Consider the following 24,804-nt stretch of genomic DNA (forward strand, 5'->3'; position numbering starts at 1 on the left):
AATGCGTTCATCGCTTTAATGTTGCAGCTGCTGAGGGTGGGGCTTATTTTAATTATACTGCTGGCTGGGTAGATTAATCTATATTATTACATATTCACTTAATTTCACTTTATATAATGTTTTAATAATCTAAATCTGCAAAGTAGCTAGTCACTAAAGCTCTGAAATAAATGTCAAAATATGATACTTAACTCAGAAAAGAGGTGAGGTAAGGGTTACATTTATTGAAAATACTCAAGTACTTTAGATTAGGGTTATGTACTTATTACAGTCTTGAATCGTAATTAGTTACTTTCCACCCCTGCAATTGTGGAAGAAGCATTCAGATGCTTTGCTTGAGTAAAAGTACCAATATATTATTGTCAATATACTCAATTACAAGTAAAAGTCCTGCATTCTAAATCTTACTTCAGTAAAAGTACAAAAGTATTATCAGCAAAATGAACTTTAAAGAGCCTGTGACAGCATCCCAACAACTGTTGTGCAATGAAATATTGGGCTACTAGTAATCTCGAACCGTCAGTTTAAAAAAGAAAAAGCGATACCGTTCCGATAAATATCAATAATTTCGAACATCGCGGGGAAATTCCTTCGACTCATTTTGAAGTTTTGGGGGAAACCGGAAGTGACGTCAATGCGGGAACGCTTCACTGTGCGGCGAGAGAGCCAAACACGGACAAAGTGTGTTGTCATGCGTAGAAATGGTGAATTACTGAGTTTAGGCACGTTAATAACGTTTTAATGAAGTTGACTACAGTATATTCATATTTGTCAGTGCTTTCATGTCAATTCGGCGAACATAAACATAAATGATCGTGGTGAAGATGATGATTACATTAGGATTAAAAATCGGTAGTGAGAGCTGCTGAATTTCCTCCCGTAGGATGTGATATAAAAACAAATCGATTATTTTTGTAGTTGTAAACTCAAGTGGATGAAACTACATTTATTAGTGCTTTCATGTCAATTCGGCGAACATATGATACATTAAATGATCGTGAGGATGATGATTAAAAATTGTTTGTTTGAGCCGGTCTGCATTTCCTGATGAGAAAACAAACCGATGCTTTTTGTAGTTGTAGTACACCAACATGGATTAAACGTGTGTTTTTTTTACCACAATGTTGGGAAAATTAATGGATAAAATGCACGGATTATTATTATTATTATTATTCCCACTCCGATCGGGACACTAGGTCCACCGTTTCCCCGCAGCGAGGCTCCCCCCGTTGACAGTTTACGTGGGCTGGGTGCAGTGGTGGACTGGCCATCGGGACGAATCCCGATGCGCCGGTACCGAAGTGGGCCGGTCGGATAAGTCACTAGCACATCCCCCATAGGCGGCGCGTGAGGCTCAGGTTTGGGAAGGCTAAATAACTTTTTTTACCTGACGCTGCCCGCCTCCGGCGTCTATAGAAAAGAGATCAACTCAGTGTGCGGAGTTTAAATCTCTCAAGTCATATTACAGGATAAAGGAAATACAGTTTAAACTGCCGTATGCAGAGAAGACGCCGACGTGTCGCACTTATCATTCATATTACATCATCAATCAGATCATCGATCATATAATATCATAATATAGCATATATTTCCTTATCTGCCGTATCTGGCCGTGCAACACTTACAGTGTCACATACTGTATGCAGAAGTATTATTTTAAGCAACACATTATGCTGATGAAACACTCGAGCCAAATGTAATTAAAGTCAGATCCACTCGTGTCTTAGATGGGGCAGTGATATCATAAAACTATACGCTTTCAAACACTCGGTAGGCCTAGTTATTTTTTAACCAGTTGTTCTGTATTCACCTTGCAGCAACTCTGTGGCTTGTATCCTGGATTATATGTTTAAGTCATGGATGTTTAAAGCTCATATTTGTCTAATATTAGTTTACTTTTCATTAATGAAGTATGACGCTGCGCTGTTAGTACACTTGTCCCTGTTTGTGATTGGTCAAATGTAGCTAACCCCGCCCCCGTGAACGCGCTCTCAGCTGGTGAGAGAAACCCTGGCTTGATTTACCGAGTTGATAACCAGCGTCGTAGGACCGCTTAGCGAGATCTTGTTTGTTAGTTTGTTGTTGTTAGTTTGTTTGTTACTCAAACATATCCAGGGTCTGTTGAACTGGCTTCGTAGTACAGGGCACAGGTGGCTAGCAGCGCTAATGTCAAAGACACAGACATTATACATTATATTTGTATTTTACCAGGATGCAGTGACACAAATATTTGGGACTGCTTAGCCTTCCCCTAGCCTACAGCACCCGCCGCCCCTGACATCCCCCACTCCCCCCGTTGACAATTTACTAGCGGTACCGAAGTGGGCCGGTCGAGAGTCCTGGGATGATTTTTAGTCCCAGTCCACCACTGGCTACATGACCGTATGATCGCCCATATTGACGCACCTAATTCCTAAACTTCTAACAGATACAACATAAACCGATCCTTCAGCCTCATATGAGCTCTCAGACACGTTCAAAATTAAACTGTCATCGCTGTCTGAGCTTGCTGCTGTGTGCGCCATCGTGCGTTTACATGCAGATGCTGGGATCCTGAACGGTGCAGCTGGAGCGCTGTGCCCGCAATGACGTCACACATAATTTGGCGGGACTTGAAGAATCCCCGAGAAGATCCAGAAAATGGTCAACATTGAAGGGCAGATTAATGGTTATCAAAGTACAAATATCCAAAATCAGTTCAGTAACGGTTTTCAAGGGGACAATATTTACTCAAGTTGATGGGTTTGGATGATGGGGGAAACTCGTGTCACAGGCTCTTTAAGTATCAAAAGTCAAAGTAATCATAGTGCCGGAAAATGGCCTTTATGTGTGTATATCATTATATTTATATACAGTATGTGACATTTCGAGATAATATTGCTGCATCAAGTAGCAATTTACTGTTGGAGACAAACAAAGTTCTGATTGACTTTTTGTAAGATATTTAAATAATGTAACTATTTTGTGACTTAAAGAGTGAGTCCAGTAGTTTAATTTAGAGATGCATTTTGTTAAACGTAGCTAAAGCCGTTAAATACATGTAGTAGAGTAAAATTACATTATTTTCCTTTCAAATAGAGTGGAGTATAAAGTAGCATGAATTGAAAATACTCAATAAGGTAAAAAATACCTTAAAATTGTACTTAAGTACAGTACTTGAGTGAAGTTACTTCTCACCTCTGAACCACTGTTTACAATCTAACTGCATCATCATTTAAGTAGAATACTTTTAAGAGTAATCCATTACTGCAAATACATGTGATGCATTCATGCTGGATTCTTTATCATTCTAGTTCTGAATCTGATCACACCTATGCATTCATTTGTGGCGTGTAGCTTCTTCTATATCTTTATAGGCTGTAATTGAGTGTGTTTTCAGTAGACCCAACATGCAGAAGGAACATGATTGAGTCGACCTCCCCTCCTCTGCTAACCAGGCCGAGATAATGAGCTTCATCTTGTAGAAACAAGTCTGCGGGGAGAAGTGTGTCCTCCGTGCATTAGTGTCATCACTGCAATTTATACAAACATGCATCACGTCGCAAATTCCCATACTAATAATGTGCATATTGATTAGCCCCTGACTTTTAGCTCATAACCTGCCAGGCGCTTTGTGCCCCGGCTCAGGTAGGAGCGGATGCTTGCAGGACACACTCGGTGTGAATTCCATTAGTGTCTTTCCTTTTAATGTTATTAACGTTTCTAATTCTTGATTCTTGACAAGCTGTTGACAGGACATAATTAGCACAGCGACAGACGAACAAACAAAGACCTAAAAGCCGGGGGAGGGGTGCGAGTGTGTGCACGTTTGTGTGATTTTAGCTCTAATGCTTTCTTTCATCCATCAACCATATGACTATCACTCCATTTAGATTTGTTTGCCGTCTTATTAATCCTCCCAGTCCTTCCTGGCTTAAAGAAATTAGAGCTGCATTCATAAGTACAACTACTGACAACGAACGGCCAACAATTTGAACTATTGATTAATCTCACGAGTCATTTTTATGCAGGAACAGCAAAAAAATAATCAGTTTTCAGCCTCTCAAATATGGAGATATCTTGCTATTCTGTTTTATATCATAATACAATTGTTATATTTAGGTTGCAGACTCACAAAATAAGACATTTTAAGATATTCTGAAATCTCTTTAGAGCTGGTTTAAGATTACCCTATGTTTGTCCTACATCTATTGTTTTTATAGTCTTTTTGTGTCTTTTTGAAGATGTTATCTCATCTTGATATGTATTTCACGTTTTATCATGTCTTTTATACTTTTCTTATCTTAATTATCTTTTACACTTTCATCTATGCCTATTAATTTGTAAACATATGTTATGATATTGGGCTATATAAAAATAAATAAACTTTGATTTTGAGCATTGGGATGGACGTTTTCCAACCATTAATCTGCAGAATAATGGGCAGATGAATAGATATTAAATAAAATAAATAAAGTAGTTCATTGCAGCCCTAATGAGCATCTCCCCCTCCCCGGGTAGAGTCACTACCAACAGAACAGTTCAGCAGCGGGTGAAAGATGCAGCTTGGCAACACATGGAGGTTAGAGCGGGTGAATGGGAGGCAGGCGGAGGGAAAATGCGGTTAGTGAAAACCCTAGGATTGTTTGACTATGTCTCTCTTGTATCCTCTCGATCCATCGCTCTGTCTCACCATTATCTAACTCCAGCTCTAACGTGGGGCCTCATTACTTCGGACCGGGCTTCTGCAAAGCTACGTCCTTTCCTCCAGATCTGTGCCAATATTTGGTTTCTAATAATAAAGCATTATTGTTGTTTTATATTTTTGCTGCATATTTTTACACACTTTCAATCAAAGACTACCCACTGGAATGGTCTCATGCAGGGTTGTCCAAACTATGGCCCATTTTGAATCGGCCCTCAGCAAATTAAAAAAGTATAATTGAATGTGGCCCACAAATTAAACTTGTGCTCGTCTTATATTGTACTTCTTAACTATAAAAATATATCACAGTAGTATTCATGTGTTAATAGTAGGGGTGTAACGGTATACGTATTCGTACCGAAATTATTCTGTACGGGCCCTTCGGCTGGGTACACGTGTGTACCGAACGAATATAACGTTAAACGTAAAAAATCGAGAACGTGAACAACTTTTTGGAAGTAATCTCAGGTGCTCAGTGTAATTTGCTCACATTGGGTTCAACGCGTCATAGAGCGACCAAGTCATTTCATTGGACGAGAGGCATGCTATGAGAGCTGGTCACAGGGATGCGTTCACATTTAGTCAGTAATTTGACTGTCGAAATGGCGAACGCAGATAAAGTTGAGCTCGAAAATCCTCCAGCATCATTGAAGTCTCATTGAAGAACATTTTGGTTACGCAGTTACATTACGCCAAATATCCTTATGTTGCCATGTTAGCAAAGCGCTACCTGGCTGTATCTGCTACCTCTGTCCCTAGCGAGAGGGTGTTCTCCACAGCAGGAGACATTGTTAGTGCCAGCAGATCTGCCCTTTCGGCAAGCAATGTGGACAAGTTCATTTTTCTTTAAAAAACATGAAAATACAATGACAAGCAAGTCCTAATGTCAAACTGGCTGCTTAGGTACTAGTACAGTACAGTTCAAATACAGATTATTTCAGTTCATCGAAATGCTGCACCTTAATGTTTATTTTATTATGTATTTATTTGAGTGAATACATTATTCAGTTTAATAATAATTCAAAAATATTTTTTTGTGATAATTTTTCTGCTGTACCGAAAACGTACCGAACCGTGACCTAAAAACCGAGGTATGGACCGAACTGAAATGTTTGTGAACCGTTACACCCCTAGTTAATAGCACCTCTTTTCAAATAAATTCAGTCAATTAAAAGTTAGAAACATTTTCCAACATATCTTAGTTGATAAGAAAAAAGCCCAATGAGTTATTTACCTAACAAGCTCGAAATACACCCTTCCTATTTCTCCTTATTATAATCAATCTGAGGCTTTTGTTTTAAGGGATGAGCTGCCAACACTCACAAGCATCATTTACCTACATTTGATTGATTTGGCTAACTTATAACTGAATTTATGAGGCTATAGCCTATATACCTCTAGTGAGTGGCCCAGCCATTCGTATATGTTTCTGTATGTGGCCCTCGGTGAAAAACGTTTGAACACCCCTGGTCTAATGGAACCCAAATAATGAGGTGTGGGCTTAAACAAGGCCTGGGACAGGATTGCCTATCACTAAAGCACATATCAGATGTCACCTTCACTAGATGGAAGCATAGCAAATTAGAGCAGCATCCATAAGTCAAACTACGGAGAACTAATGGCCGACTATAATGATATTCAATTCATCTTATAACTTATTTTTATGCAGGAAGGGCAACACATGGCCTCTCAAATATGAAGATTTATAATTGTTTCTGTCTTATATCATAATAAAATGTATATATTTAGGTTACGCACTCACAAAATAAGACATTTATGATGATAAGGCCTGTGACAGGTTTGTCCATTACACTGGAGCACCTGTCAGATGTCACCTTCACTAGACAGAAGCTTCTTTAATGAAATTCACATTTAATTATTCATTATGCACATCAAACTCGATTTGCTATTTATTAAAGTTAGTTGTAGGCTAAATGTGAGCATTAGCTCTGGTGGATAATTTATAAGATTAGCTTATGATGAAGGTAAAAATGCCAATTAAGTTTAATTAAAACAAGTTATTTCCCTCTTCACCAGCAACTTTATTATCTGGCAGGACATAAAATGTGTCTGAAGGCGAAAAAACAAAGACCTCAGTGTGTTTAATAACTGTGAATCTCAATGAGATGCAGAGCCGCCGTCACACTCAAGGACACGGGTCATTGCGGAGCACAATAACATTTTATTTCCAGGCTTTTCCTGACTCACTTGCTACTATGCTAAACTTTTTCTTGCACTGACATATTTTCAGGGAACAAGTCTAAAAATGTCCTGCGCCACCTCTCAAGCCTCTCCAGCAGTCACTCACTGCAGGAGGTGTACTTGCCGCACACACATATCACAGAAAATCTGACAAACGGCACTAAGCCACACACCGAGGGGGCTAAGGCTTCTTGCTGACACTGTAAATCTTTGTGTCCGAGCGATGGGTGTTTCATCTTTCCGACAGACTGCTGCTCAACACACTTCTGTGAGCAAATGTAAAAGTACGCTCCACCTGGTGTGGCCTCCATCGGAAACTCTGTTGAAGCTAGTAAACTTTTATGGACTTTTCACTGCTTCAACGGGCCTCTATGTCCACATTGATTGGACTTTTTTTGTCTTTCCTTTTACCCTCCCCTGTCCTGTCTGCCTCCACAGCTCTTGCTTCACCTCCTCCTCCTTTTATCAGTCTTCTAGCCCCCCTTTCACGTCATTCTTAAATCCCTTTGCTCCAAGGAAGCAGGATGACTCCCTTACCCTTTATCAAACTTGCATACGGAAGTGCCACCGCGCGGGCCAGCGAGCGAGGAGAAGAAAGGTGAGGTGATGTGGGAGCAGAGGAAAGGGAACTTCCTTCAAGTCCTGGAGAACACCTCCGGCCTGCTTTGAAGCAAAGGCTTCTCATGCTACCCTTTGTTTCCTCACCCCTCTTTTTTTTTCATAACCAATGTCTTTATCCATCAAGTAAAAAGTCAGGATCAGGAAGGGGAGGCTTTGAGGTTCCTCACTGGGGAAGAAAAGCAATTAATGGGGGTTCCGTATCAAATCAGGACAAATAATATGTTTGAAAGAAGGAGAAAAGACGCCGCTGGCTAAACAAGCAGGTGGATCAGATTAAAAGATGCATGTGGTGCGTGTTTGGTATTATAATTTTGACTTGCTGCGTTACATCTTTTTACTGCCTTTCATTCGCAGCTCTACTGTAAACAGTTTGTTCTTCAGTGGCCTCCCACGACATTGTTAAAGAATAAAAAATGTGGCTGTGATGAATACAGTATAAAGAAACCGAGGCTAATGAAACCGATGAGTAATGCAGGACTTGTTTTGACACCGTTTGAATATATTCTCCATTTGACTGTAGTCAATGTTTACTGAGAGAAATGTACAATTATCAAGCACGGGGCTCAGCTTATGACCTTTGTTACAAAATGCATGGTGCAATCATAACCTACTGTGATATTTGATCTAAAATATTAAAGTCATAGCCTTAGACTCTGGTTATAAAACATTATGAGGGCTTACAATGCATTATAGATTTGAGTTTGCATTATCCATTCAACATTTACAAGGATTTCAACATTTGGTATTCAATTAGACATATTTAACTATATCCAAACAGAAATGCCGCTTCTATAAAGATTGGCCGATTGACTTTTAAAATATTGAGCAAATCTGAAAGATGTATAACCGGATCTGCTCTCAACACACCTCATTATCCGTCAAAGCTACGAGAGGGTTTGAAGGGAAAAGGTCAAAGGGGGCTTCTGCTGTTTCATACACAGATATACAGAGGCTTGAAGCAGCCGATTTATCATGTACGTGTCATTTCAAACACAGCTCTCGGAGCAGATAGGTGAATAAAACACGAAAAGATAACTTTGACAGGAAAGAGGAAGTGAAAGGAGATAGGAAGCACTTGGAGATTAGAGGTGCTGGAGATAATAAGGCGATGTTGTGCCTACAGGAATCATTTTATGTATGGTTAAAGGCTTTCATCAGATAAAGAAAACCGTGCAACATACATGCATCGAAACAGAGAGGCTATGACCCGCCAGATATAATATTTTATCTCGTAAACATCCCATATCTGAAAGAAGAATGACAATGAGGCGACATAAAAGCACCTACACACCTTCCTGTGATATAAAGGACTCTAATGGGAATAGAGGTTAAGCATACAGAACATATAGTGGATAAGGTGTATCAATCAGGGCTAATCCAGCCTAATGTGTTTATTAAAAGACGAGATATGTCTTCTCATTTTCAGCAGATGAATCTTTTCTTCTGGGCGACGACCTTAATCAAATACGCTCCGAGGCCATCAGCTCTAATGTGCTTCTTATCATTTTCTAATAACCTTTGATTAAATAAAACCCTTCCAAAAGTAAACGCCAGCTCACACACACACCTGACATTTCAACCAAGCATTTGCAAAATATTGCATGGTCCCATATTGCAGTCTCGGGTCATGTCAATACATATTGTAGCAGGCAGTGAACGAAAGGGATGCAATTACGCAAAAATCACCAGCGGACGGCAAAGACAATCGGAAGCAAATAAAAAAATGAATGAATGCATGGACAATTCAGCCACGCATAATTAAACTGAATCTGAGTGTTTGTGTGGAATGTATGGTGTTTGTCATGCTGGAAATGGAGAGGAACAGTATGGCTCGGGCTGAAATGGAGATGGATGGAAACGGGTTTTATGGCGACTATAACAAAGGGTGTCATCCGTTGTGGAAGGGGATAAACATTCTCACCATTGCCATGATCTGAAAGGATGTGCAAATCATTGTTGGCTGCCAAAGATACAGTCTCAGTGTTTTTATTGCTAGTGCAAACTGTCAAAGCGGTCGAGGAGCGAAGAATAAATGACTAGACCTGATATCAAACAGTGTGTATTTCATCCCATCTGCATCTTACCCCTCAGCTACTGTTATTGTCTCATGCTACAAGAGTGATGCTAAAAGAAGACGCCTGTTCTTGGATGTTATATCTGTTAATCAGCTAATTCATTCAAAGATAATCGATTTGTCTAGTCACAAAATAGCGGTAAATGCTTATTATAATCTCTAATAACCCATTGTGATGTATTGAACTGACTGAACGATTAATCAACTGATGGTAGCAGCTCATTTTCTTTACAATTCATAATGTGCTCATCAGGTAGGAGACTAGCAAAGACAAAGACAGTTAAGAATGATAAACTGTTGAACGAAGCCAAGCGGTACACATTAACTTTCACCTGAGACAGGGACACTTTCCCTAAGATAGGGATGGCACAATACAAAAACACTACCTGTTTTACCAAGCTGAAACAGCATTTGATCTGATAGTAGCTGCCCATCGTCTGGAGTTTAAATTGCTCTTTACCTAGACACGGAGGCCAGCTCCTAATGAAGATGACCACCACGGTAAAACAGAAAAGACGTGGAGAGCAGAGCATGAGTCTTTTTTAACCTGGCAGAGAGCCAGAGAAGGGAAGGTGACGTCAAAGGAGACACGTATCAAGTAGACCCTGGAGTTTATTTAAAGAGGGGGGTCTGAGGTCTGTGCATCAGCGTTCGCCTTTGACCAGCAAGTCCTGCCTGCTGAGAGTTGAACGAGCTACTGTAATCAAAACACATTTGTCTGTAACACAGAAAAGTAACCCATTACTGGTGACAACAGCAGTAATCACATTACAGTTACGAAGCATGAAATGATCTCGTTTTTTGCAGTACTTTAACGGGAGTACAGAAAAAGTAAATCAAACGTCCCTTTAAGATTGCGCTACACTCGTGAGTTCATGGATGAGGAGACAGACTCTCACAGCGGAGATAAACAGGCTTGTCGCAGCTTACATCGTGGAGGAGATGTTGCCCGTTTTGACGGTGGAATAGCCATCTTTCCCAATCATATTGAGCAAGATAAAGGTAACGGGGGGGGGGGCTGCCGCCATCAGACAGGAAAACATTTGCCAGCTACCTGGACCAGTGTCATGGAAACTGAGCAAAATAAAACTGATGATCAAACAAAGAGCAGAAACAGAGGTCTGTGTTCAGTATTGTCCTTTTTACATTAAGAATTTGTGCTGATCTGGAATAAATGAGGTTTAACTTTATATGGTTATTTGTCATTTCATTTATGGTGCATCTCTGGCGATGTTACAGAGTAGTCCAAAAGTAATGTAACTAGTAGTGTCACTAGTTATTTACAGCAGTGAATAATTAAGGAAAGTAAGGCAACACTTAAAGTAACTATAATGTGTAATGCATTAGTAACTACCAGCACTGATCATACCCAGCTACACCGTTTGGCCCGTAAGCCTTGCCTGCTGAGAGGTGATAGGAAAGCCTGAGCTCTGATCCGGCAGAAGTCAGAGTGTGGAGGATTTTTGCACCACACAAACACTTTCTTACTAAATGATATGTCAAAGAACCTTCACATAACAGCAACCAATGCCTGTACGCACAGATTGAACGGGTTAGAAGGAAGTGACCTTCACACCGGACAAAGAAAAAGCTCTACCCACCGGCAAGGAGGAAGGTGATGAGGCAGGTTTCTTTGGGCATGTACAGCTTGAGGCGGGAGCCGCTGAACACGTACTCTACCACAGCTTCTGAGCGGCCGGCCCTCTGCAGGAAGGGCAGGAACTGCTTGGCTTTCTGTGTATCCTGATGGACAAAAAGAAAGACGTTAGATAATGCCTAAAGAAAGACCCTTTTATAAGCTTTGTCGCTCTCTAGTAAATAAGGACGTGGTATTTAAATTAGGGATGCTCCGATCGATTGGCCGCCGATCGTTATCGGCCGATATTCACCCTCTGCCGATCGATCGCTGCTCTCTGTAAAGGCCGATCAGGAGAGCCGATCACATGACGTAAAATACATGACACTTTTCTCTGTGTGCGGCAAAACAAGCTCGCCATAATGGCTTCACCGGTCTGGCAGTTTTTTAAGGTGTCCAAAATGACAATAAAATAGCGGTATGCAACGTGTGTGAAGCAGAAATCCTGCAGCTCCACCCGCTGTGACGGACCGGTGAGCGGAGCAAAACACACAGTAAGAGTTAGACCTAACACACTTAGCTATTTTATCTACCTCTGGAACAAGCTACACTAGTTATAAATATGTTTATTCTTCACTTTCGGGTCACTCATTACTGGATCAGTGAGCTGCATGAGATACTGACAGGCTGTCAGGAGAGAGAGAGGGAGAGAGGGAGAGAGGAAAAGAGAGCGCTTCCACTCATTTCTCCCGTGTTATTATCCAAAGTTAATGTAAACTTGAATAATGTACTTCATTTGAATGTAATAATTATGTTGGTTGTTGTTTGTGGAAGCGCCAGTGAATGAGCCCCATTAACTGAGTTTTAAACATCACTCACTTTAAATGGAAGATCCCCATAGCCCCCCACCCACTTGATCGGCCCCAAAATCTAAATATGTGTAAATGTATGACACCAATCTTGGCATCCACCCCGAGAGCGGTGGGGGGGACATCACGTTGTGTCACGTGACTTGAATTGAGCCGTCCCTTATAGATAATATCTCTTTACGTTAGTGATGGGAATTACGGCTCTTTTTAGTGAGCCGGATCATTTGGCTCGGCTCACTAATGGCGCGTTTCCACTGCAGCGGGTAGCTCGCTTTAAGCGTGCCGAGCCGTGCGGGGCCCGTTTTTGGTTGCGTTTCCACTTGGCCTAGTTTTGGCCCGGGGCTACTTTTTCACCTTTTTTCTGGCCCGACTAAATCGTGGTTCTAGGGCCAGGAACAACCAGGCTGAGTCGGCTGAGTATGCTAAACTAGAGAGAGAATCGCTGGCAAGGGGGCTACAACTACAACAAGATGAACATATTTGACCGTGATTTAATTGTAATACACGTTTCAAAATGATGCCGAAGTAACAACATACTGATACCGGTTAGTAAAAACCATGAATTAATGCTTTGACAAGTCTGCAGACAGACGGCAGGCGAAAAACCCTTTTAAAATGCGTGTTTTCTAAATGGAGCTTGGCTAAGCTAACGTTATATATGCTCCGACCGTCCACACTCACAACAACGGCCTATACAGAAATAAATAAACCAGCGACTGTATTCGCCATGACACAGGCAGTCTGTGGTTTGTACTTGTTTAACTTTTGTCTAGTTTCTGAACAGATATGAAGAGCTGTGAGCTCTGAGTGCTAAGAGCTAACGGCTGTGTTGTTTTTCTGGGGCTCTCATTGAAGATGACGTCACGGCTCCGCCTACACTGCGTTACTATAGTAACTGTCCCAGTTCCTAAACTGTAATGGAAGCGCAGCATTAAAGTGAGCCGGGCCTAATAAGGCCTAACCAAACCGAGCGAGGCCTGCAGTGGAAACGCGCCATAAGAAGAGCCAGCTCTTTCACAGATATTATCACGGAGCCTCAGTTTCGCCGCTGCGAGGCTCCGGTGCTCTCAGTTCACGCGCGTGCTCCACCGCTCATCGCGTCAGAATCGTGCACGTTCCGTATTGTCCTGTGGCTGGCACCGTGTTGTCCAAGTAACGAAAAGCTGAAAAGAGGCCGATGTCGGGGAAACGATCTTCAATACTCCGAAAAGAATCCCACCAGGCTCCTTTGCCCCTCCAACAGAGGGATGTCCTTGTCCTTTTTCGTCGCGATTTTTTCTTTGGACGCCCTCGGCTCGAGTTCAGGGCGTTCCGAGCTGAATAAGGCTAAATGACGGCAAGACGCCCCCCTGGCGGAAACACTGTTGTGAACAATATTTGATATCAGATGCATTCATTATGTATAAAAGAAAAACAACGTGGATATCAAATTGAGTTTTTCAAGTTATTGGACACAAAAATAAAACATAATTATTTGATACCAAATGTGTGACACGTATACAGCACCGACAGAAAACAAATTAATGAAATGAGACAAAATAAAAAAGACAAACGTAATATGTTAATTGACGACGGGATCTGCAGGCTTTTATCAGGAATCTTTAAATCTTACTCTGGCCTAATGAAGTCCGCTCCTCTGTGACACGTCTGCTAAATAAATTCTCTCCCCTCCTGCCTCCGTCTCTGTCTGCAACAGTGAGTCACTAGGTTGTTGTGTTGTGCCCGTGCCAAAATTACAAGCAGAGCTAAATTATGCTCAAGGCAGAGCTGGTGGTGCAGTGGCAGATTCGGTCTCGATAAAAAATAAATGAATACGTGAGCATTTAGGGACAACAATGAGTCGTGGACCAGGGAAGAGTGTGTGTGCGTGCGCGTCTGCATGTGTCTGCATGTGTCTGCGTGTGGCAGTGATCGGAGTGAAGTTCAAACTAGGAAAGTCAGATCCAACAAAATAAGGTTTCTACGTTTTAAGAAATCCTTGATAGGACATTTTTGGGAGTTTTCTTTTTTTTTAGTGTTAGTTGACGACACAAAACAGCAACAGCAGGAGAGACCGATGCATCCCGAGTCACCGGTGGGACTAGAACACATGCGGTTGTGAGCAAAAGGGTACGTGCTTTAGCCATAAGAAGCACCACCTGAACTCCACCCACTGCGGTCCGAAATAGCCTCTCGAGTGGGAGACAACAGAAGCAAACATTCACACAAACACATTCACAGCACCTGCAGTGAGTGGGCCGTGCAGTCTAACTTGGTTCAAGAAAAAAAAAAAGGAAGAGACATGAGAGAGGACCTCATTATGCAACCTTTAGAGGTACGAGGTGAGTCAAGTGCTTTATCCACTCTCCTCCCACCACCTCTGTTCATCTCCTACACCGTACGTTTATAAACCTATCTCTGCGCTATTTGTGACTGCATCCCACTCAATGTACATAATCCCTTTCAGCAAACCTAGCTGAAGGATGCTGACGTATGGTAGTGTGTATTTCTATGAGGGGGGGGGGGGGCTGCACGCGTACAGTTGTGTGTGGGCGTGTAGCACAGAGAAGAAAGGGAAAAGAAAGAGGGAAAGGAAGGGGGGCAATGTTGCTATTTTGGTCCTTTTAGAATGCTCATTACATTAGCCTAACCAAACAACTGGTGCGCACACACACACACACACACACACTCCTACTGGCAACAATCCTGGACTGCGCAGCAAATCCTGGGTGTCCTATTGGGAATACTTGGAGAGAGGAGGAGCTGCTCATAATGGCACTGACCTACACCACTGACGGGGCTGGCACTAATAAGGGGAGGGTTTCGATGGGCACACACAGAGAAATGCATGACGCAGCAAAATCATGCTAAAATGTGAAGTGTGTGCTCGGTTACTGGGACAGTTTTTTTTCTTATAACTTTTATGTCTTCCTTTAAAGGGTAATTTATTCAATATTATCCTTGTATTGTGTAGTACTTACATACTGATTTATGTCCTTTCTATTGTGAATTTGTATATACTTGCTGATGTTGATTTTAAATTTGAAATGTTTATACTTGCCGCCAAAGGTGTGAGAAGTACTCAGATTGTGTACTTGAGTAAAAGTACTAATTGTATTATTATTACTCCAAGTGTAACTAAAGTCTTATTTAAGTGTTGTTTATTTCACATTATTAATGTGCGTTCAGCCATTGTCTATAGTCTGGTGCTGAAATCTTGAGACAGTTCTTAGCAATACTAAGACAGTTTTTAATGAGCGAGATGTCTGGTGTTGTATATATTGCTTTTTCTTATTATTGAAGTTAATTATTGAGCACCTCCCTCTCCCTGCATATATTCATTGCTGCTGCACATAGAAAGTGGTCAGTTAAGTTGTAGGGGTTTATAAGTGTAAAATGCACTTATAAACCCCTGAAGAAAAAGCACAGGGCTGCTCAGTCAGCACAACAATTCCCTGTCATAATTATTTTTTTACAAGGTCCGGGAATGTATCTGTCCTGCTGACACAATAACGCGCAGCGAGATTACGATGATGACAATGTGGAACAGCAGAACATCTGAGAGCGGTAATGCAGAGCCGTGTCGGTGTTATTAGCCGGACACTAAAGTCCTGTTGGTGCTAAAGAGCTTTAATAACTTGGCTGAATGCCTCTGTTCCAACGTGGGCTGATGACACTTTAAACAGCAACCTGCAGGGCTTGTGCATGACCGGCAAATCTGGTGGAGCTACAATTTGATACAGAAAAAGAGGGCTTGATTAATTTAACCAAATGTCTCTCTAGAGCCTACGAGTCTAAGTACTACAAGAGAGCTCCTGTGGGAGAGACAATGAGATGCTAATGTTTCTCAAGTTCAATTTTGAGTCATTCACTGTAGATCATGTAGTGGCTTATGAAAATGTATAAGGAGATGGCTGGTGGAAGTAGAGAGATGTATAAAAGGCTCTTAAAAAGGTTAGAAATGAAATAATGTCAAAGCGTTTGTGTTACTTTTGTTGTTTTATATCATTGCAATATCATATTGTCACAATAGAGATTTGAATTGCAATATTGGTGATCTCTTTTCAATCAATTTTTTGAATGTTGTGACAGAGTTTAGGCTTGCTAAGTTCAAACATTTACTCAATAAAAGGGTGTTGTAAATCATTTCCTTTAAAAAAAAAAAATGTATTGAACAAGGAATTTGTTGTATTCTGGCAGTAGAAAGCAGCAGAAAGCCACTGAATTGGTGAGAAAATGTATTGTTAAAACTAAGAATTGTTTGTTACCTAGCTAGCATTGATGGCCGTTATAGTTTTTTGTGTGTGTGTGTATGCGTGCGTGCGTGCGTGCGTGTGTCAGAGTTCCCGTTAGCTGGTAATTACCGGACTATGACCGGTAAAATATGCTGAAGACCGGCTGTCAGTACCAGATATGTTCGGGCTACCAGATATGTTCGGGTGTATTTCCGTCGCATCCGTCATCCGTCATATCCGTCATATACTCACCTCCCTCTGCTCCCAGCGCTCTGCTGCCACACACCGGCCGTCTGCGGAACTGCAGCCGGAGGAACTCGGGACAGCTTGTTATGTGTGGGGTGCTATGGTGGGGTCCCATGTACTTGTGCACATAAATAATGTTTCTAATTATTTACAATTAAAACAAATATATATTCTACGTTACTTTAGCCAACACTTTTATAAGGCCACTAGATTAGATAATTACGAAATGTGTAGATAGAATACATATATTTCAGGTTGTTATTTTGTCATTATGTTTAATGTTTTATTTACCTTTTAGTATTTGTATATAGTATCTGAACTTTGGAGAGGAGTTGGGAGACACACGACACATCAAATCACATCTACAGATCAAGGTGAAGCGAATGGATGTACTCCCATACTCCTAGCGTGAAAATGTTTGTGAAAACGTGTGCAAAGTCTCCGAAAATCCTAAAAATAAGCTCATATTTGAATTCCCCATAAAAAAACACATCATTCAGTAAAAACAAGGCCCCACTGATCATCTACTCTCTGAGACGATTCCAGGGATGTCTGGCTTGAGTTTCGGCCACCAGGGAAAGTGGACAAAAGTGCCCGAGATCAGCCTCTTAAATTTACCCAGGGCCTAGTGCTTGGCTTTGGGCATGAAAATTCAGGAAACTCCCCTGAGTATTTTATTAAATATCTGAACTTTGGAGAGGAGTTGGGGGACACACGACACATCAAATCACATCTACAGATCAAGACGAAGCTATTGGAAGTACTCCTAGCGTGTGAAAATGTTTGTGAAAAACGTGTGCAAAGTCTCCGAAAACGGAGCAGTGGCTGTGATGCTAGCTTTGCGGCTAGCGGTTAGTTGTTATTGTTTGAAGTTGTTGCTATGGAAACAACATGACGGAGAAAAAATTAATATCTTCTACATATAATAACGGACAAAGTAAAGAATGAAGTGTAGGCTATGCCTGTTTGAAGTTGTTGCTAAGGAAACAACATGACGGAGAAAAAGTATAATCTTCTACATATAGTAACGGACAAAGTAAAGAATGAAGTGTCGGCTATGTTTAAATGTTCGGAATTTGACCGTGATGGCCCTCTTGAATTGCCGTAAAATATGACGAATATGACGGATGACGGATGCGACGGAAATACACCCAAACATATCTGGTAGCCCGAACATATCTGGTACTGACACCGGCAAGTCTAAATCTCTCCGGTCAAAGCGTCCGGTCAAAATAATTTCCCCTTAGCGCAATACTGCATCAGTTGCGCCACTTATGTGACAGACAAAAGAGTATGTGACAGATAAGAATAGTCCATTCTAATGTCTATCACGTAATGTGGAGAAAGAGATGTCCTGTATGGGTTGATTGTGCGTTGATCTGTTTGTAATGCCTCGGGTTCCGGTGGGCATGTAAACAAATGCATAATGCTGCGCTATATTTTGCGGCCTCACCCGGTTGCATAGCGACGCTTATTGTTTAGGTGTCTTTTAATAAGCAGGTAGTCCTATCATTAGCTAGAACTAGCTAAATCTGATCGATATGGACATAAACGCGAGTAAAATCTGACGGGAGAGAGAGATCAGCTGCTGCTGACGAGTCGACACGCAGCTCTGCATAATCACCTGCAGCGGTGAGCGGAACAAAACACACACCACAGGTTAGAATATCAAACGTAGCTATTTTAATTCTCAAACTACCTAAACTAGTTATAGATATGTTTAGTTTTACTGTCGGGTCACTCATTACTGATCCGCGAGCTGCACGATACTGACGGGCTGTCAGGAGAGGGAGAGAGCGCTCCGTTTATTATTCCCGTGTTATTGTAAATTACTGTTCACTTTTGAATAATGTAGTTAATCTACTATAATTAGTTTGTTTAATATCGAATCATCTCAATTTGTTTTAAAGCTCAATAAATAACAAAGAAGAAATTTGACCGGCACTTTTCAAATGTTGTCCGGAAGATTTAAACTTTAACGGACATGTTGACCGGCGGAAAAATATTCTAACGGGAACTCTGGTGTGTGTGTGTGTGTGTGTGTGTGTGTGTGTGTGTGTGTGTGTGTGTGTGTGTGTGTGTGTGTGTGTGTGTGTGTGTGTGTGTGTGTGTGTGTGTGTGTGTGTGTGTGTGTGTGTGTGTGTGGTGTGTGTGTGTTGTTGTGTGTGTGTGTGTGTGTCATCAGCACATTTACACTGTCTTGCCCTCCATGTGAGCTCATCTCAGCAAACCACTCAGTTTGACAATGTTAGACAGCTACAATGCAGCCTATAGCGACTTCATGAAGACTGCACTAGGGTATAGAAGTGTACTGGGACAGCCTGTAGCCATGTAAGACGAAATCTCTTGTGAAAATGACAGAAAAAGGAAATTGTTCCTTTCGAAAATTAACTTGTCAGGAATGTCTTTGCAATTAATAATTGAACGCAAACATGCCCGACTTTTAAAGATTGAAGAAGATGGTGAGCGTGAGATGAAGAGAAAACACAAAGGGGATCATGGTTGTGAAAACAAACACACGCTTCGAAACAATGCGTACCAATCGGCCATTACTTGTTACTGAGAGATTTTATGGGTTCCCCGCGCTAATGTTCATTTTGTGAGCACTCCCAATCATGCTTCATTAGCCAAATGATGCCTCCATCAAGCCCCTGGGCACACGTAAACAAGCTAGGACCGAGCACCGCTGATGGTTTTATTAATGGCGCTGATTATTTTTAGAGGCCGCTTAGTTTCTGTAAGATGAGGAAACCGGCTGTGAGGATCGGGGAAGGGGTGTCGAGCCGAGAATTATGGATCGTCTCCTGAGAGTTACTGCATGTGGCGGAACATGGCGGTAGCTTTTGGGCATCGATGATCTTTCAGTGTCATGGGGGTTGGAGTGTGTAAATGAGTCCATAGTTTAAAAAAAAAAGTGCATTTTGAGAGATGCTCATTCAGTTACACATCATGCAACACATCATAATGCACACCATGTTAACAACATATTGTCCTTTTCTTTTTAAATACGGTGAGCCATGTTCATCTCCCTGAATAAATGTTGCACATCTCTGCCCAGCCCTTTACTTTAAAATACAAGTTTGTCATATATTCATTTGTTTACCTTTCTTTTGTATATTTAAATTTGATGTGAATACTTGTCTTTATTCTTTTGTAATGCTAAATATATATTTTTTTAAATCGTTATATTTGTAACCTTCTCTTACAATGTATTTTCTTATGTTTGCACCATCATACACCAAAGCAAATTCCTTGTATGTGTAAACGCACCTTGCAATACATTTGTTTAGGATTCTGACCCTGGATAAGCTTTTATTCTCTTGTGTAAGAAAACCTGTGCATACATAACCAAATGAGACACTTACCCCAGAGATATCAGCCACTCTGTGGATGGGAGCCTCCTTCTTGCTGTGCAGCCCTTTCCCGTTCTTGATGGCCCTACAAACCACAAACATCATCATAACACATGGAGAAAGCATAATGCTGCAGGCCAAGCAGACCTTGAGAAATGGGAGCTCTTTGAGTAATCACAGTAGATACAAAGAGGGAGCCATTGTGGCTTTGTGAAGAAGTCAATTCAAACCATTTTTTTCCCTACTGCTGAAATGCCATTATGGCTTTACGGGAAGTGCTAGGGGGATGGTTTTTTCCCGCCCAGATAATCTATGGGCGTGAGATGAAAGTGGAAATGGTGGAGAAGAAATGATGATGAAGATGAAATTATTGTTAGAATGGAAGGATGGGGAGAAATGGGTTGCTTGTATAGTGCCGGCGAGGGCTTTAGCGATGATCACTGGTGCTAGTGACCGGCGCTTTAAAAAGCCTCAAGGGCCGGCTGAGATGAAGATGACTACTGTGGTTGAGGGGTGGGATAATGCCACCTATGGGTCACTGGGAAGCAGGTCATTGACTCTATGATGGAGCGTGTGCATTTATGCAGAGCGTGTATATAAGCGCGTTTAATAGCCTGGAGGAGGTTTATAGAAGACTGCAGGTCGTTGACCTCTTGCAACGGGAACTAAAAATACAAATGGAGGCTATAGACAGAAACCTCTCATCAACTCTAAGAACACCTCGCCAGGGACAGAGAGAAGGGGGGGAGGAAGAGAGATAGAGAAGTGGGAGAGACACAGAAGGCGAGCCAGGCCAAAGAAGGACAACATTGAAAAAGGAGGAGAAATAAGGATAACATGTGCAACAAAAAAGATGAGGTGAGAGTAGAAAAAGGAGGGCGGCTGGGCGGTGACACTGCATGGGAGGAAGGGGGGGGGGGGGGGGGGGGGGGGGGGGAAGAGTCCAATAAAAAGGAGGCTGGGGCTGCATCTGCTCTACCTATAGCCAGCAGATCTTAATCTATAGCAGAGCAATAAAGCCTGTACTAAATCTCTCCACTGCACCTCCATATCCTTATGTTCATAGGGCCTGTGTAAAGGGAGCCTCTGATAGAGCGCTTGGGAAGCTGCATGTATAGGCATGTATGTTTATATGTATCAAATAATGATAAAAGGGGGAAAGATGTGTGCATGTGTGAGAGCAATAACATCTTTTCTGTGGATCTGTGATGAGCTGTGACCTATGATGGTGCCTGTAATCATATTTATAGAGTAATAATTATTATTTAGAGTTGCCATGTTGGATGAAATAGCTAAAGTAATTTGGAAGAAAAAAAAAAAAGCCTCAAGGTCATAACAATTAATGTCCTCTTACAAACAGCAACATTTTTCAAGGTCATGCAGAAATCGTGGATGGCAGAGTGATTGTGTAAAAATGTTTTGTGTAAGAGATTAGTGTGCAACATGTTGTCTTTAAGGCTCAGGTGAAAGGGAGATGGAAGGAGTGTGTGTGTGTGTGTGTGTGTGTGTGTGTGTGTGTGTGTGTGTGTGTGTGTGTGTGTGTGTGTGTGTGTTGTGTGTGTGGGTGTGTGTGTGTGTGTGTGTGTGTGTGTGTGTGTGTGTGTGTGTGTGTGTGTGTGTGTGTGTGTGTGGCTCACCGAGCCTCTGCGGCAAGCAGCTCGTCGTAGTGGGAGGAGCGCTGGTCGTCATCCTGCCTGTATCTGATGCATGTGGCCAGGCCTTTACTGACCAGAGCCTCGGCTATGTTACTGTAGGAAGAGGGGGGGGGGGGGGGGGGGGGGGAGAGAGAGAGAGAGATTACTTTAATAAAAACCAACAAGCAAAACGGCTCGGCTTCACACTGAATCCTAAAGTAAGCCAGCTCAACGGGGGGAAGAAAAACCATGACGAATCCTAACGGTGGCTTAGCAAATGAACAAAGGTCACTTAAATGTTGACATTGCACACTTGACTAACCGTTTCCTCGCTGCGTTATGGATGTACTGAAGAAGAAAGGATGAAGGGCAGAAAGAGGAGAGTATTGTTGTACTTAGTGCAGCACTTAGTGGCTAGCCCGTGGACATCAATGTTCTGGTTGATGTGCGGACAAAAGAAATAAAGTAAACTCTTCAAAAGTGAGTTTGTGTCATTAAGTGCATTTTTCTGTCTCCATTTTGCAGGCATGATGATATTATAGACTTTGTTGTCTCTAATCAAATGTTTTCTCTGACCCTTTTCCTACATCAACACTTCACACTCAATTGGATTTGTTGTTTTAAAGAGAGAGCGGAAATAAATGAGAAAAGGACATTTTGAATCATTGGGTATGGGATATAATACAGGGAGGACTTCCTGATGGGGGTATTCCAGCAGATAATACAGTTATTATTAAAATCATTTAAAGCAAAGCTAACAAAATAGTAAATATATAAATATTATGGAGGTTAAAAGAACATTCAATGTGCACTTACAGAAACGGTAATTAAAAACAGAGATTGATTTGGTTTAGCTATTGCAGAATATTTGAAGCATACTGTTTCTGTAATGTGGACACAAAGAACTATCAAATCTGATATACTTTATTGATCCCAATTTGGGATTTTTTCTTTTTTAGAGACATATTCTAATGAAATTGTGTGGGTCCTTCAATAATGAATAATTCATTATTTTAAAAACTCAGTATTTTTGGCATATTGTAAATTGATTTGTGATTGCAAGAATAATCACAAATGTGGTGAAATGATTTAAGGGTGATATCGCTCACCCCTACTTCCTGTCTTCTTCTGGTTGGTTAGCCTTTATGACTTCACACAGCTTAATGAATCTCAAGCAGAGCCCGTTTCTTCTCATAGATGCGCTGCCAAGAACTAACTCTCTTACCACAAGCAGAGAAATTATATATTTAATACACTATATGACGTAAAAGGTTGAAAACATTTGCCCCCCCCTGACCTCAGCCTTCATGGGGGGGGCATGCCAACTGTTCACTGTGGAGCGGAGTGGCGGGTGCAGCTGGCTACTGCTGGGGAGGAACTGACTGGTCACGAGGTCGGGTCCTGACCTTTGTGTATGCATGCAGATACATGACTGTTGATGACCAACAGGGATCCATTTGTATCATGTGCAAATAACTCTGCTTTGCGCCATAGAGCCAGACAGACAGAAGAACGCAGAAGATAAGTGTGGCCTTTAACTACTTTTTGGGGCGAGAACGGACTTCTGATGGTTTATTTCAAGTCACGCGGCATCCCATCCGGTTTTGATTACATTTAAACCTCTGAGTAATTTTAATAACAGAAGATCTGTGGTACTGTGGAAAGTCCGTGTTTCTGACAGATAAACCAGATTCCCTCAAAGGGTTGTTTGTAGATAGAAAATAATTGCTTGCACTCAGGCGACACTTCCTGTGAAAATGGAAACACAAAGAAGCCTTTTCAGCTTACTTTGTGATTCATGCTGAGATTACAAGTTCTGAGCATTTACAATTTTGTCTATTTTATGTTGTTTTACATCTGAAGAATTAGGTTTTACAAAAAGGGACACAGCTGTTGTAATTAAAATTAATGTGCTAGTGAAGCCCCCTACGCTGACAATTAGATGCTGTATGATATCCGTGTAAGTGCAGCTTATTGGTAACATAACGTTAATTCAAGTTTTAAAGGCACAATATGTAGGATTTGTTGGTTGCAGTCTCATAATGCTATTTCCTCTAGCATGGGTGCTTAAGATTGGGGACCGGGGGGGTATACTACGAAGCAGGATTTTCGCTTATCCAGCTAACTTCAGGGAAAACTCGGGGTTTCCGGTACTACGAAGCTGGTTCACTTTTTAGCGAGCTAGATCTCCATGGTGACTTGTCCTGGAACCTAGTCTGTGCTCCGAAGAAGGATGGGTTCCAGGATAAGAGATCAACTCAGTGAAAGCTACCACGCCTGCTGACCAATCAGAGCTCAGTGTGCGGAGGAAATACAGTTTAAACTGCCGTTGCAGGAAAGACGGCCGGCCAAAATCACCGACTGTGTGAACGTGAAAATGAATAGAATATCACCTCCCATCTTCAGAGCAATCTGACTATTATAACTATTATTATACTATTATGTTATAATTAAATATCTGCCATAACATAAGTAACCGGATCAAAGTAACATTACATAGCCTACAGTCCGCGGCACTGTGAGTGCAGAAGTCGATGTGTCCCATTATCATTCATATCACATCATATCACATCATAATGTATCATATATTTCCTTATCTGAGTCAGCTGAGCCGTATCTGGCCGTGCAACACTCACAGTGTCACCTACTGTATTTTAAGCAACACATTAAGTTGACGAAACACTCGAGTCAAATGTAATTAAAGTCAGATCGTGTTTTAGACGGGCCAGTGATATCATAAACCTGTTAATGTACGCATTCAAACACTTTTTCTGTTACCAGCTGTATTCACCTTGCAGGTGCAGCTATGTGGCTTTTATCCTGGATAAAGTGTTTAAGTCATGGATGTTTAAAGTTTAACTTCTTCATATTTGACTAATATTATAGTTGACTTTTCATTCAGGAAGTATGACGCTGCGCTGTCAGTACGCTTCTCCATGTTTGTGATTGGTCGAATGCTCCAGATACCACCGCTTTTATGTGAACGCGCACCTAACCAGATAGGACACGGCTGGCTTGAGCAAACGAGTTGATAGCCAGCATTGTAGGACAGTTTAGCGAGAGCGGCTTTGTTTTGAATTAGGCCAACCGGCTAACTCAAACATATCCATGTTAGGTTGAACCAGCTTCGTAGTACAGGCCTCTGGAGGGGTACGTTTTGTTATTATCTTTACATTGTTTTAAGGGAAATCCTATATGTTGTGCTTTTAAGATTCAAAAGGATTCTAAGGCTTTATTATCAAATAGCCACAGTGCAGGTGATTGCCACGAAAATGTCCGAGGCTCCTCTAACAGTGCAACACACAATATACTAAAGAAAATAAACAAGGAA

At 41.5% G+C, this 24,804-nt stretch overlaps 1 protein-coding gene across 1 annotated transcript in view; it reads right to left on the bottom strand.

Annotated features, from left to right (window-relative positions):
- The window catches only part of snd1 (staphylococcal nuclease and tudor domain containing 1), a 198,493-nt gene that overhangs the window by 135,321 nt on the left and 38,368 nt on the right, over window positions 1-24,804 (bottom strand). The window contains exons 13-15 of the mRNA XM_034202506.1: window positions 21,477-21,587; window positions 19,852-19,924; window positions 11,183-11,324 (exon numbers count right to left, since the gene is read on the bottom strand). Coding sequence (XP_034058397.1) covers window positions 11,183-11,324; window positions 19,852-19,924; window positions 21,477-21,587 — 326 coding nt within the window. The remainder of the gene's footprint in view (window positions 1-11,182; window positions 11,325-19,851; window positions 19,925-21,476; window positions 21,588-24,804) is intronic.

Source organism: Gymnodraco acuticeps, unplaced genomic scaffold, assembly GCF_902827175.1.
Source record: "Gymnodraco acuticeps unplaced genomic scaffold, fGymAcu1.1, whole genome shotgun sequence".
In the NCBI taxonomy this organism is placed as follows: Eukaryota; Metazoa; Chordata; class Actinopteri; order Perciformes; family Bathydraconidae; genus Gymnodraco; species Gymnodraco acuticeps.